The following is a 13789-nucleotide window of genomic DNA, read 5'->3' as shown; positions in this document are numbered from 1 at the left end:
TGACTGATTGGTATTTGAAAGTAACAGATTCTATTAAAACCAACAATTTGTAATTGAGGAAGCTTCAAGTTTTCTATATTACTCCAAAACTTTGTAATCGCGTAAGCTTCAAGGTTTCTATATTACTTAACGACTTCCAGCACGTTTTTATAACACTTTTCTAACTTATCACTTCAAAACTTTGAGAACGTTTTATGAAACTTTCGAAAACCCTCGGGACCGAGCACTGACAACAGCACACAGCCACACATATGGAATATGCGCAATTTGATGTCATAGCAATTGAGTTATTACATGTGCTCAATATACCGCCATATAAAAAGATATTAAAATATCTTCCCTGTGAGATTTGCACTTAAAAAATATCAATATCTCATTGCTTCTCGTGAAAAATGTCACCTCACTAACATCGTTTTTATATTCATAGCTCATGGTGAAATTTATACCATAAAATTTCTATATATTCATAGCTTATCGTCAAATTTGCATTGTAAAAACGTTTTGGATCAAGCAAAAAGATAGGCTCCAACTTAAGGAGTTGTGTTTGCTTCCTGAAGCACTTGTGTTTTGGTTAGTTTTAGAGATGGCTCCGGCTTTCCTCTCTGGCAATGATTACAATGTAAAAGTACTTAGCAAGGATGTTGTAGTTAATGCTTATCCTGTGCAAGAGCATCGACTGACTTTGTCCAATTTGGATCTGATGATTCCTCCTGTTTCAGTTTGCGTTTTCTTATGTTATAAGAAGCCCACCACCAGATCAGTATCCTCCTTTGCAGAGGAGGCAACCCATGATCTGAAATGTTCGCTTTCAGAGGCCTTGGTTTATTACTATGTTTTTGCTGGCGAAATGATATCCAACAGCTCTGGGGAGCCGGAACTACTTTGCAACAACCAGGGTGTTGAATTCATTGAAGCTATTTCGAATATAGGACTTGTTGAGCTGGACTTCTACAATCCTGATAAAACAGTGGAGGGCAAGCTCGTTCCTAAGCTTTCGAAAAGTTCCGTATTTGCTATTCAAGTAAGCTTTTGCGTATAATATTATTTAGCTTGGTCTATATAGTTGTACTGTTTTGGACATTTTTGTCAGGAAATTCCATAAATATTTTTTGCCATTTTTAGAACTTGTCATTAGTTTACAGTTACACTGTACCTTCTATGATTGGTTTCTGTGTTTTCAGGTAACAAAATTTTGTTGCGGAGGTATTATCATTGGGTGCACATTTGACCATAGGATTGCTGATGCATTTTCTACCAATATGTTTTTATTATCGTGGGCAAAGCTTTCTCGAAAGGAGTCCACTGAAATGTTGAAACCCAATTTTGATCGATCCATATTACATGCTCGACAGCCTCCATCTTATTGCTCTGCAATTGATGAAATGTATACGAGACACTCTTCTTTGCATTTAGAAGAATCAAAGAAACAAGATCCTCCTCCTTGTCTAGTTAGCAGGATCTATTACTTGACGGCCAGAGATGTTCAGGTTCTCCAAAGTAATGCAAGTCAACACGGTAAACAGTATAGCAAATTGGTGGCCTTTTCTGCTTACCTATGGAAGTTATTGATCGTTAGTCAGGAGATCCAGAGTGATAGGAATTGTAGGATAAGTCTGGTAGTAGATGGTCGCACCCGTTTAACAAACATGGGAATGCCATCTAATTATTTTGGTAATGTATTATCACTACCTTTAGTGGAAACTCAAGCCGCAGATATTATAAACCAACCACTGAGTTGGAGCGCTAAGCTCATTCATAATGTTACGTACAGTGCTGCAAATGAGGAACATTTTCAAAGCTTGATTGATTGGGTTGAGATGATCCGACCAGACACTGGCTTAGCTACTATTTATTGCAGACGAGACATTGCATTATCCAATGGTCCAAGTATTTTGGTTTCTTCTGGCTTAGGTTTTCCCTTGTCCACGCTTGATTATGGATGGGGCAAACCTTTCTTTGGAAGCTACCATTTTCCTTGGGGTGGGGAGGCTGGCTATGTAATGCCACTACCAAGTTCTTTAGGAGATGGAAGTTGGGTGGTATACATGCATCTTCCTCTGGATCAACTAGAGGCCATTGAGTCGCATGTGGACTGCCTTTTCCATCGCATTACTTCAAATTTCTTAGGACTGTATTGATTAATAAAAGTTAAAACATTTTATAGTTATTATTATTATTATATTTTTCTTAATCATCTGCAGTTGTGATTGCATTATAATTTTTTCAAATTTCTTAGGACTGTATTGATTTATAAAAGTTAAAACATTTGAAAGTTATTATTATTATATTTTTCTTAATCATCTGTAGTTGTGATTGCATTATAAATTTTTTTTATTGTGCGGACAGTTGTTAAGATGATAAAATAATATTTATATTAATAAATTGAAATATAATAATAACAAAAAATATTTAATATTGGCTACAAATAAAATATTTAAATTTTTATCTTGGTTTTTTTGTTTGTTAGGTTATGTGAGTCTTAATATAATTGGCATGACTAACTCGTGGTTTGAGTAGTAGATATTTAGGGGCATCTAACCCACAGATCACACTTAACCTAGGCCACACTAGTGATGAGCCCCAATTTTTGGTACATTTTGGGTTCATTTGGCCTAGTTGCTTTGCTCAAACCATTCATCTTTTATTGCTTATGCATTCATTTCTTGGTTTATTCGTGTTGTTTGTAGGAAGAAGGGTAGGCATTCTATCTACGTGACTAATACATGATGATTTCAGGTTTTTAGCATTAAAAGGGAGGAAAGACCACGAAAAAGAAGACAAGGAGACAGTAAGGTGGCACTGCTGGTTTTTAGGAGAGGATGTCCACAGTCTTGGGGACCTTCCTCGTGATTCCCACCATAGCTCCAAGCTCCAACCAATCTCCCCACCGAGCTTAGAGGCAGCCAACCGTTCTAAGGAACAGCAGTTACAACTGTTCTACAGGATCAGCAGTTTAACCTTCAGTTGGACAGCCGAGCTCCACAAATCAAGGAAACATGTTGGATTATCATTTTGCATAAATACTAAGGCCGTAGCCTCTGATAGGAGCTTTTTGGAACTTTTGCATTACCATTGTAGTTTTGAAGTACGAGCTACAGCTCGGTGTTGGTTCTTGTTGCAATCCAGTTTTGGCATGACATCAGATTTTTGGTTATGAATAAAGGCAGGCAGATTTGGATCTAATTCTGAGTTTCTAAGGGAGCTATAGCTCTCAGGTTAGGGCCCAACCTGAGAGCAATAGACCTCCTCTGTGTTGTAATGTTATTTGTCTTTCGTTCCAGCACTTCGTTTCTTTACTTTGACATGCAATTTGAATTTACAGTCTGCTGATTTAGTTTTTATGAGATTGAATAGGATTCGTTTATGGTGAATTTGCTTCCAGTTGCTTAGGTTAGAAGAGAATAGTTATAATTCATTGGAGCTCCAGAAAAAGGTTGAAAGGACCTCACTGCCATCTCTGTTAGGGATTGGGGTGTAGTCTGAACCAACCACCAAAATCAAACGCAGTTCTTTTCACGTCCATGCAAGCTGCAACAGTTACTTTAGTCGTAGATCCATCCATGCACTTTGGTCTTGATCATTACTTCTTCATTCCACTTCCATGCACGAGTTTCTTTCACAAATTGTACTGCTGTTCATTGGTTCAAAATAGCATAGTTAACGTAGGTTAAAGAGTTCTCATTTTTGGTGACATTCAAAGACAATTTGTTTCATCTACACTGCTCCACACCATTCCATTACCTTCCTCTTCTTGCCAACCACACCTGAAGCCACTCAACCGACCTCTGTTCAGCTCGTTTACCTTCCAGCTCTTCCATTACTCACGTAGCTCCATTTACTTAACCTTTCGTTGATCCCATCCTCCCAGCCATCGACCCACTGCATGCACTCTTTCACCATCTGACTTCTCTGCTCCTGAGCCATCACCAGTTCCATCTCCATCTCACCTATCCTCCCATACCATTCCATCACTTCACCATCTCCCAAAACTCCCACGGTCGAACATCCTGTAGAATTTCACAGACTTCCTGTAGAACCCCTGAGTTTCCTGTAGGATCCCCTGCAGACTTCCTGTAGAAGCCTGCAAACTCGGTTGCTGAGCATCCGAAAGCGGTAGACTTCTGTGGACTGATGCTAGAGATCCTCTAGGGCCTCTCCTAGCCCCCCTGACCTTGCCCATGCTTTCCTTCCATTCGCACCGCTCCTGCACAGTCAAACCCTAATCAAAAGCATCATCACAATAAATCCAACCACTTAATGAAAAAATACAAAAACATGTCTTTTCAGATGCAAGTAGCTTAGATGCATGTATTTCAGCTCACTGCAAGTAATGGCATCATTGGTAGAAGTTTCATTCACAGTTTTGCATTGTAAGGGCCTAACTAGTCAAATTAGGGTTTACTAGGGTTTTCATGCTTTGTTGGCTTTCAGTTTCTTTCTGCAAGTAGATTAGCCTCCTTTGAGTTAGCTTTCATCCATCACTCATAAAGCTTCTTCTGTGAGCATATAGAAGTTGGCTTGAGCCCTAGCGGACTTGTTCCAGCTGACCAAGTGACAGCTGCGACAAGAGCTAGTACTTGTGCATACAGCACCGTCGCTTCCAAGTTTGTACGAACTACCGGGTTGATAAAATTAGAGATAGGAAGCTCCAGGAGTTGTAGCATTATTGCTACAATACTGGAGCCCACCATCTTTTTGGCGCCGTTGCCGGGGAAGCGTCAGAGTATTAGTAATTGTTGCTTTTCTTCTATTTTCTTACTCTTGCCTTCTGCTAAGTAGTTTATTTCATTTCCATTCTGCAAAAGTAGCATAGACATTTCCTGCTTTCATAGATTAGCATTTCCTTTCTGCAAGCGTAGACTAGCATTTCCATTCTTGCAATTTCATTTGAGCAAAGTAGATTAGTTCTTTCCTGCTTTCAGTTTAATTCTGCATCTTTCATAGTTAGTTGTAGATCAATCTGTTTCAGTTTTGTAGGTACCAAAAGGAAAAAAGCAAAAACAATCAAAAGAAAAAGAAAGTCTTTTCCATTTCATGCCTCGTAGGAACCGAGATAGATCAGGCAAATTCCTACCAAACACCCCCACCACATCACTGAGTCACCCTTCTCTCTTCTTTGGTGACAGTGACCCAGAAGAACCTATAGGTGAACATCCCGAGATATACAAAGATCCTATAGTAGAAGAAGAGTTAGAGACCACTCCATCTGAAGCTATGGCTGACAATAGAAGAGAAGATGAGAGAATAGAAGGTGCCTTCCCCATCTGAGAGACCAATGGAGAAATGAAAATGAAGAACATTAGCCCCTCCGCCTTACCTCACTTCCATGGGCTGACTACTGAAGATCCTGATACCTTCCTGTTTGAGTTTGATGTCCTTTGTAGAACCTATGACTATACTGAAGATGAGCAAAAGCTGAAACTTTTCCCTTCCACTCTTAAGGATGCAGCATTACGCTGGTTCATGGGCTTACCTGGGAATAGTATCACCACTTGGGCTCAGATGCAGCAAGCTTTCAATACCAAGTACAGGGATTATTGTAGGTCTAAGGAAACCAAGGGAGAAATCTTTCAGATGACCATGGGAAATGATGAGTCCTTAGAGGATTATGAGGAGAGGTTCCAACTAAGCTATAAGCGGGCCAGGTGCACACTTGACCCTGAATCCCTCAAGTTGGTCCTGCTCCGAGGAGTCCCTGAAGACCTCTTAGATACCCTTCACATGTTAGCTGGGGGGGACATTTACCAACTGCCTTATGAGGACATCAAGACTGTGTTTAGAAACCACTCCAGGGCAGCTAGGAAACGAGGTAGAGGAAACCTCCCCTCAACTAGTGTCCCTTTCTCCAAACATGAGCTTGCAAATCAATTAGAAGATCTCAAGAGTGAGGTGAGATAGACCATTGCCATGCAGCTGGACACATTCAGAATTCAGCAAAAGAAAGAAGAAGCTGAGAGAGCCTTGGCTGTCTTCTGCCCTAGGTGCACAAGGAGACACCCTAAGAACGAATGTCCATTGCATTCGGTTGAAGTGTGTTTCGTTTGTGAGGAGGACCACCCCACAAATCAGTGTCCAACCTTACCTGGGTTTAAAGCCATGTACCAAGGGACAGAAGCTCCCACTGAACCTCTCTATTACCTCAACCAAAGGAGGCCACAAGGATCTAGACCTTATCAGCAGGGGATGCAAGGGGCACCTCAAGCTTATTACAGCCCCAACCAATCAACTCCTATGCCTTCCTGGGGTCCCCCTGCTCATCCTTCCTGGTCCATGCCTCCTCCATGGTCTTATCCACCTCAGTACCCTACTCAACCTACTTCTCATTCATATCATTCACATGCCCAGCCACAGCCTCAATGGAATGCACCTCAATCGGGGTGGAGGCCCCAATACAACACTCCTCCCGCCATCTTGCCTCCACCACCAGTTCAACCTCAGCCATTACCTCCTGCTCCTCCAAGGCAACCTCAAATGCCTGCTCAACCGAACCCGAACCCCAACAATAGACAGGCCCAGCAGGTATACACTGGTGAAACCTCATGCCCTACCTATGCTGTGGAGATCCAGGAGATCAATCTTCGATCTGGAAAGACTCTACCAGATCGCCAACTTCCTCCCCCAGAGGATGAGGAAGATAAACAGGAAAGTGAACCAAAGGCTATTCCACCCTTTCCTGAGAGACTAACAGCCACCACACAACCCAACCCAGAGGAGGATGAGCTTCTGGGAGATCTCAAGCAATTGTGTGTGAAAATACCCCTTCTCCAAGCCATCAAGGATGTGCCAATATACAACAAATTGGTTAAGGAAAAGTGATTCAAACACCCAGGCAGGCGGAAGAAAGATGCTTCAACCATTAATGTCATAGGACAACTGTCTGACCTTATGTTAGGACAAGTCATCTGCCCAAAGTACCTAGATCCTGGAAGTCCTGTAGTAGATGTACACATCAATGGCACCATCATACCTCACACCTTGATTGATCTGGGGGCTGCCATTAATGTGATGACCAGGGATACCATGCTCAAACTCAATCTTCAGGGTTCGTTGAGGAAGACCTCGACAGTACTGCAACTAGCAGATCGCTCCACTATGACTCCTGAAGGGATTGTGGAGGATGTCTTGGTCTCTATTGACTCTTGGGAATACCCTGCAGACTTCCTGATTCTGCAACCAAAGGCAAAGCTTACTGGATATCCTCTCATTTTGGGAAGGCCTTGGTTAGCTACTGCAGATGCTTACATAAGTTGTCGTGCAGGAAACATGACCATCAAAAATGGTCCCATGTCCAAGCCGCTAGTCCTATACCCTCCTGCCCAACCCTCCTTAAAGCATGACTTACCACTCTGGTTGGAAGAAGGGGAGGAAGATGAGGTGTACTCAGCACCTCTGTGCACCTTAGATACCACTAGAAGAGACCCCCCAACCGAGGATGACTTGATCGAGACCCTGATCCAGAATCCACCTTCCAGTGCACTACCCTTAGAGAAATTGGTGGAGGATGCCCAAGCTAGCACCTTAGTGGATCTTTGTACAACCAACCCTGTCAGTCCCAGAGTTAAGAATGTGGAGTTCGGCCCTGAGAGAGCATTAAAGATCAGCTCCTCCCTATCTCCTTCCCAGGAAAAGGAGCTGTGTAGCCTGTTGGCCAGCCACTTAGATGCTTTTGCTTGGAGCTATAAGGAGATGAAAGGAGTTCATCCTTCGGTTTGTACTCATCACATATATATCAAAGAGGATTGTAAACCGGTTAGGCAACCTTAGAGGAGAATGAATCCAGCTCTTAAGGACATTGTCAAGGAAGAATTGCAAAAACTGTTGGATGCAGGATTCATCTACCCCATCTCAGATAGTGAATGGGTGTCCCCTCTAGTGTTGGTTCCCAAGAAAAATGGGAAGTGGAGAATCTGTGTGGACTACCGAGAATTGAACAAAGCTACAAAGAAAGACCATTTCCCTCTACCTTTCATAGATCAAGTGTTGGATGGACTGGCAGGAAAGAAGTTCTTCTCTTTCCTGGATGGGTTTAGCGGGTACAACCAAATCCAAATCAGCCCGGAAGACCAAGATAAGACCACCTTCACTTGTCCTTGGGGTACCTTTGCCTACCGAGTCCTTCCCTTTGGGCTATGCAATGCTCCTGCTACCTTCCAGAGAGCTATCTTGAGCATCTTCTCGGAGCTGGTCCATGATGCAGTGGAAATCTATATGGATGACTTTACTCCTTATGGGGCCAACTTCCAGGAAGCATTGTCCAATCTGGGAAAAGTCCTAACCAAATGCATTGAGATGAACTTGTCCCTTAGTCCTGAAAAATGTGAATTCTTAATGACTGAAGGGACCGTGCTAGGCCATACCATTTCTTGCCAAGGGTTACAGGTGGATCCTAACAAAATTGCTCTCATCAAAAAGGTTCCACCTCCCCAAAAGGTAAGGGATGTCCGGAGTTTCTTGGGATTAGCGGGATATTACCAGAGATTCATTAAAGATTTCAGCAAGCTAGCCTCGCCATTGTTTGGCTTGTTGGCAAAAGATGTGGAGTTTAGATGGATTGACGATTGTCAGAGGGCTTTAAATGAATTGAAGGACAAGTTGGTGTCAGCTCCAATCCTGAGAGGTCCAAACTGGGCCCTACCTTTCCACATCCACACTGATGCCTCGAACAAAGCCATAGGTGCAGCTTTAGGACAAGTTGAGCAAAAACTTCCATATGCCATTTACTTTGTTAGCAAAAACTTGACCAAAGCTGAGCTGAATTACACTGTAACCGAGAAAGAATTCTTGGCTGTGGTCCATGCACTGAACAAGTTCCGACATTATATTACTGGCTATCAAACATTTGTACATACTGACCATGCTGCAATCAGATATTTAATGAATAAACCAGATGTGAATGCTCGTATTATTAGATGGTTACTTTTATTGCAGCAGTTTGATTTGACCATTGTTGACAAACTAGGTAGAGAAAATGTTGTTGCTGACTTTTTATCTAGATTGGATTTGTCTGCAGATGAGGATGGAACAGTGGATGACCAGATGCCCGATGAACATCTGTTTTCTATTTCAGTACTCTCTCCATGGTTTGCTGATATAGCAAACTACCTTGTTTCAACACAGTTCCCTCCACACCTATCTTCCAGAGAGAAGAGCAGAATCATCAGAAAAAGTGCCTCATTTACTTGGATCGGGGGCAATCTGTTCAAGCTTGGCCCCGATCAGATCTTAAGGTGTTGTGTAAGGGAGGAGGAAGTCTTTGATATCCTCCTCACTTGTCATGATGGGCCTTGTGGAGGACATTTTGCAGCAAAGAGAACTGCCTTCAAAATCCTGCAGGCAGGCTACTATTGGCCCACACTTCATCAAGATGTCAGAAGATATGTCAGCCAGTGTGACCAATGCCAAAGAATGGGGAAACCGACCCAAAGGGATGAGATGCCTCTCCAACCTCAAGTGACTCTTGAGCCATTTGAGAAGTGGGGCATGGACTTTGTGGGCCCAATCAACCCTCCTTCGAGGCAAAGGTCTTACATCATTGTGTGTACTGACTACTTGACAAAGTGGGCAGAGACTAAAGCAATCAAAGCAGCAACAGAAGAAAAGGTGGCCGAGTTCCTAAGAGAAAACATCTTCTATAAGTTTGGCTATCCAAGAGAGCTGGTCACCGATCAAGGGAGCCAGTTCACCTCCAACCTGGTTGAAGATCTACTAGCTCATCACAAGATCAAGCATAGGACTTCCACCCCTTATCACCCTCAAGCAAATGGGCAGGTGGAAGTCACCAATAGAGCATTGGAAGGGATCTTGACTAAGGTGGTGAGCAGCAGCAGAAAGGACTGGGCAGATCGCCTGGTTGAAGCCACATGGGCTTACAACACCACTTGGAAGACCACCACCGGCTTCACACCTTATGAGCTGGTCTATGGGAAGAAAGCTTTGCTGTCCATTGAGTTTGAATACAACACTTTGAGGATGGCAGCTCAGCTGGACCTAGATCTCAGCCATGCACAGCAAGAAAGGTTATTGCAGCTGAATGGATTGGATGAGCACCGAATGCAGGCCCTCCTTCACTCAGAAGTGGTTCAACTTCAGAGAAAGGTGTGGCATGACCAACATCCCCATGACAAGCAATTTCAGCCGGGAGATTGGGCTTTGTTGTATGACTCCAGATACAAAGATTTCAAGGGGAAGTTGAGAACCAGATGGCTAGGACCATATGCAGTGGAAAAATGCCATGACAATGGATCTGTCCTTATTCGAACCATTGATGAGGAAGCCATTCCCATGCTTGTCAATGGGCATCGATTGAAGATCTACAGGAGACCTCTCTCAAGACAAGAGTTCATCAAAACTATGGAGAAATCTGTATTGGTCATAGAGAAGGGTTCTGCCTCTACTTTGGGCATACTCTGAAGGATTTAAAAAAAAAAAAAAAAAAAAAAAAAAAAAGATCCTTGGGTGAAAACCTCTCTGAGGCGCCCAAGGCAGGTGGTAGGGGTGAAAACCTCATTGAGGCGCCCCTATTGTCTTTCAAAAAAAAAGGAAAAGGTTTGAAAAAGATCCTTGAGTGAAAACCTCTCTGAGGCGCTCAGGGCAGATGGCACGGGTGAAAACCTCTTTGAGGCGCCCCTGTTATCTTTCAAAAAAAAAAAAAAAGAAAAAAGAAAAAAAAAACAATAAGCAAAATATGGTAAAATTGCATGCAGGTTGCAGATGTTCTATGGAGGAGAGGAAGCCTCTCAACTCAAAGCCAAGGGTCCTTATTATGCTGTCAAGGGACCTCACCAGCACCTCCTCCAAGGATACCCATGTTTTTTCAAGGTATGTGCAATTTTATCATGGTTTGAATCTTCTACAGGAAGATGCAGTCTTTCTACAGGAAGACGCGGATTTTCTACAGGAAAGTGCAGACTTTCTACAGGAAGCCCGAACTTTCTATAGGAAGCTCTGTGTTCTATAGGAAACTTCCTGTAGAAGTTTGGGACGGCCCAGAATTCATTTTAAAAGGAGATCTAGCGACTAAGGATCGGTTTGGACGCATGCAAGCCTTTGTTGGCACCCTTGCACATTGCTGTCACCTTGCTCCACCATCCTTGTCGACATGCAACCAAGTTCCCTGCACCAGCAAAGCAGATCGATGAGTTCTCGCGGGAAAAGCCATTTTCAAAGATAAACAAGTGCTGAGATCTCATACCACAGGCATCAGAAGCTCCGGGAGCATGATCGAAAGGCCAGATCCTCCGTCGTGCAGCATGCACCCAAGGAGGAAGAACTGTTACGAGACACCCCGCGGGAATCCTGTAACAGTTAAACCTGCTAGAGTGGATACCATTCACAGCACCGCCATCTGCAATGAAACGCGGGCGCATGCAACCAAAGCATCCACTCCATCGTCGGCAGCCTGTAACCATGAGCCTCCGGGTCTGTGTAAGTCCACATGCAGCAGGTAGATCCACTCACCATCGTCCAAAAATTGGAAAAATCGTGTGCAGCCACGCAAGTAAGTGTCTCGACCCTTCCTTCCATCAAATCGCATGAATTTTACTTTGAATTGTCTGCACAGCGTAAAAGTGAATGGTTGAGCGGCCGTATGGCCAGTCGACTGGCCACGTCGGCTAGTTATGGTATAGTTGGATGTTTGGGTGGCGGCCACGACAAAGAGAATGAGCAGCACGCACGTGAGAACACTCCCGTCAGAAGCAATGAGTTTAACAGAAAGAGGCGGCGACAGATCTGTGGGAATGGATGCGGCAGCAAGTGAATACGCAGGCGAATGATGGATGACGTCACCCAACGGTTCGGCGGGGATAGCTCACCCCCCGCGCCACGGATTGCACCGATTCAAAATCTAATCGGCTAGATTGTGCACATGCATTTATCAACCACCACTTCAAACTCGAGTGGCTACTCTGATCTCTTCTGCACTTTGATACGCCGAGCTTTTGGCTACCAGAACGCTGGTGAAGCACACCTCGAGCACAGGCCAACTACAGTCCTCCCCGAAATCTGCGCACTGCTCCTACAGGAACACAGTTTCTACAGGAACGCAGTCTCTACAGGGACGCAGTTCTACAGGAAGGCGGGTTCCCCACGTAAAAAAAAGGTGGCAGAAAAAGGTAACCCTGAAACTCTTCATGCAATTGGTTTTCAAAGGTGGCAGGATCATCGTCCACAGTCTGGTCATAAAGATATCGGTGAAATTGTTGTTTGCTGTGCCTATACTGTCGTTCTACAGGATGTCAGTGTAATTAGACTGTGTTGAATTTTGTGGATTATGTGCATGCTCTGTGTCAATAGACCAAATCTCTTTCGCATTTGCCACCTTTAGTTAAAACAACTGTGTTCATCATGCCAGGTGGGTTTATTAGACGGGAACCCACTGATTCGACCAAGTTAAGGGAAAACCAGGAGGTGGTAGAACTCTTCACACGGGTTCAATGGATATCTTTTTGTGATAAATTGCAGGGTTACGATGATGAAGTGGCCGAAGAATTTCTGCAAGCTCTAAGGCCGAAATCCAAAACACTGGCTACAGTAACCTTCAGGGGCCTAAGCCTCAAGCTCACCCCGCAGTATATCAGTCGGATTACAGAACTTCCTATGGGTCTGTCGTGGGATAAGGAAGAACGGAAGTTGAGCCAGCAGGCAAAGAAAGAATTCTTTCCACCTGAGGAGGAGTTCTCGGAGGACAAAAATGGGGTGCGAAGAACGAGTCTGTTGCCACCATGGAATGAAGTCAGTTTGCAAATCATGAAATATATAACTTGTGAAGGCCGTTTTAGCATCGTGTATGCATATCACTTTCGGTTGCTCACTGAATTAAGGCACCGGATTGATCTTCCTGTAGAACAAAAACTGAGCATCCCTTATTTCCTGCTACAGTCTCTAATGGAGTGTGCTACGAAACTGAAAGAGGGCATACCAGATCAGATAGCCCACCATGGGTTAATCAAAATTCTTGTGGAGGATGCACTTCATTCATATAAGGTTCCCCTCTCATGGGAATCATTCAGGAATTTAACCAGAGATGGAGACATAAGGATGCTCACTGAAGAGAGTGGTTCCTCCAGCAGTGAGGAACAAGAAGCAGTGGCCGAGGGAAAGAGAGAAAAAGGCCAGAAGACCCCGACCACAGTGCAGAAGAAAGAACAAAAGAAGAGGCACGAGGAAAAGGATGACAAAGAAGAAGGTGGCACACCCATCTTATCAGCAAGAGAAAAGAGGTTGAAGAGCAGAACGGACAAAGCTGAGGTGGTCCACATCAGCCCAAGTACCTCGTCAGCACCTGCCACCAAACCAAAAAGCAAAACTCAGGCAGCAAAGCAAGCAAAGGTGGAGACACCCGTGTCTACAGGAAAGCAGAAACAGGCTTCTACAGGAAGCCTGAAAATAGAGACAGGGGCTTCTACAGGAAGCCTGAGAGTGGCTAAAACCAGGTCTTCTACAGGAAGCCCAAAATTGGTAAAGAAAGGATCTTCTACAGAAGGCCTGGAAGTGGGCAAAGCAGGGTCTTCTACAGGAAGCCCGAAATCTGAAAAGAAGGGGCCCTCTACAAGGAGCTCTGAGAAAGCAAAACGCAAGAAAGAGAAGGCTGGTATTCTCGAAAAGGAGGCAGCAGCTGCGCTGGCCGCCCTCAGTACACCTCCAAAGCCGAAGGAGAAGAGAGAGAGGGAGACCCCTCTACCATCTGAAGCCAGGAGAAGTAAGAGGATAAACACGGGCAAGCCACAGCCGCCACCCAGCAGCCAAACCATTTTAGGGGATGTCCCTACTTCACCCAGTGCAAGAACCC

The 13789-nt window shown here is 44.1% G+C and overlaps 1 protein-coding gene across 1 annotated transcript; it reads left to right on the top strand.

The window, feature by feature from the left end:
• Positions 1-432: 432 nt before the first annotated feature.
• Positions 433-2155, top strand: LOC149209475 (coniferyl alcohol acyltransferase-like). Its single transcript, XM_089396372.1, has 2 exons — positions 433-1021; positions 1182-2155. Exons 1-2 carry the CDS (start codon positions 584-586, stop codon positions 2136-2138), a joined length of 1395 nt encoding a protein of 464 aa, XP_089252498.1. The 5' UTR covers positions 433-583; the 3' UTR covers positions 2139-2155.
• The last annotated feature ends 11634 nt before the right edge of the window (positions 2156-13789 follow it).

Source organism: Pinus tabuliformis, chromosome 1_2 (genome assembly GCF_031772625.1).
Source record: "Pinus tabuliformis cultivar Carrire ecotype Pingquan chromosome 1_2, CPIR1, whole genome shotgun sequence".
Taxonomy (NCBI): domain Eukaryota; kingdom Viridiplantae; phylum Streptophyta; class Pinopsida; order Pinales; family Pinaceae; genus Pinus; species Pinus tabuliformis.
This window is presented reverse-complemented; position numbering and strand designations above follow the sequence as displayed.

What these genes read in the sequence shown, in the direction of transcription:
- LOC149209475 (XM_089396372.1), top strand. Translation starts at nt 584, where the DNA reads ATGGCTCCGGCTTTCCTCTCTGGCAATGATTACAATGTAAAAGTACTT. An exon ending in GTTCCGTATTTGCTATTCAA is followed by an intron (nt 1,022 to 1,181) that starts GTAAGCTTTTGC and finishes CTGTGTTTTCAG; the next exon opens with GTAACAAAATTTTGTTGCGG.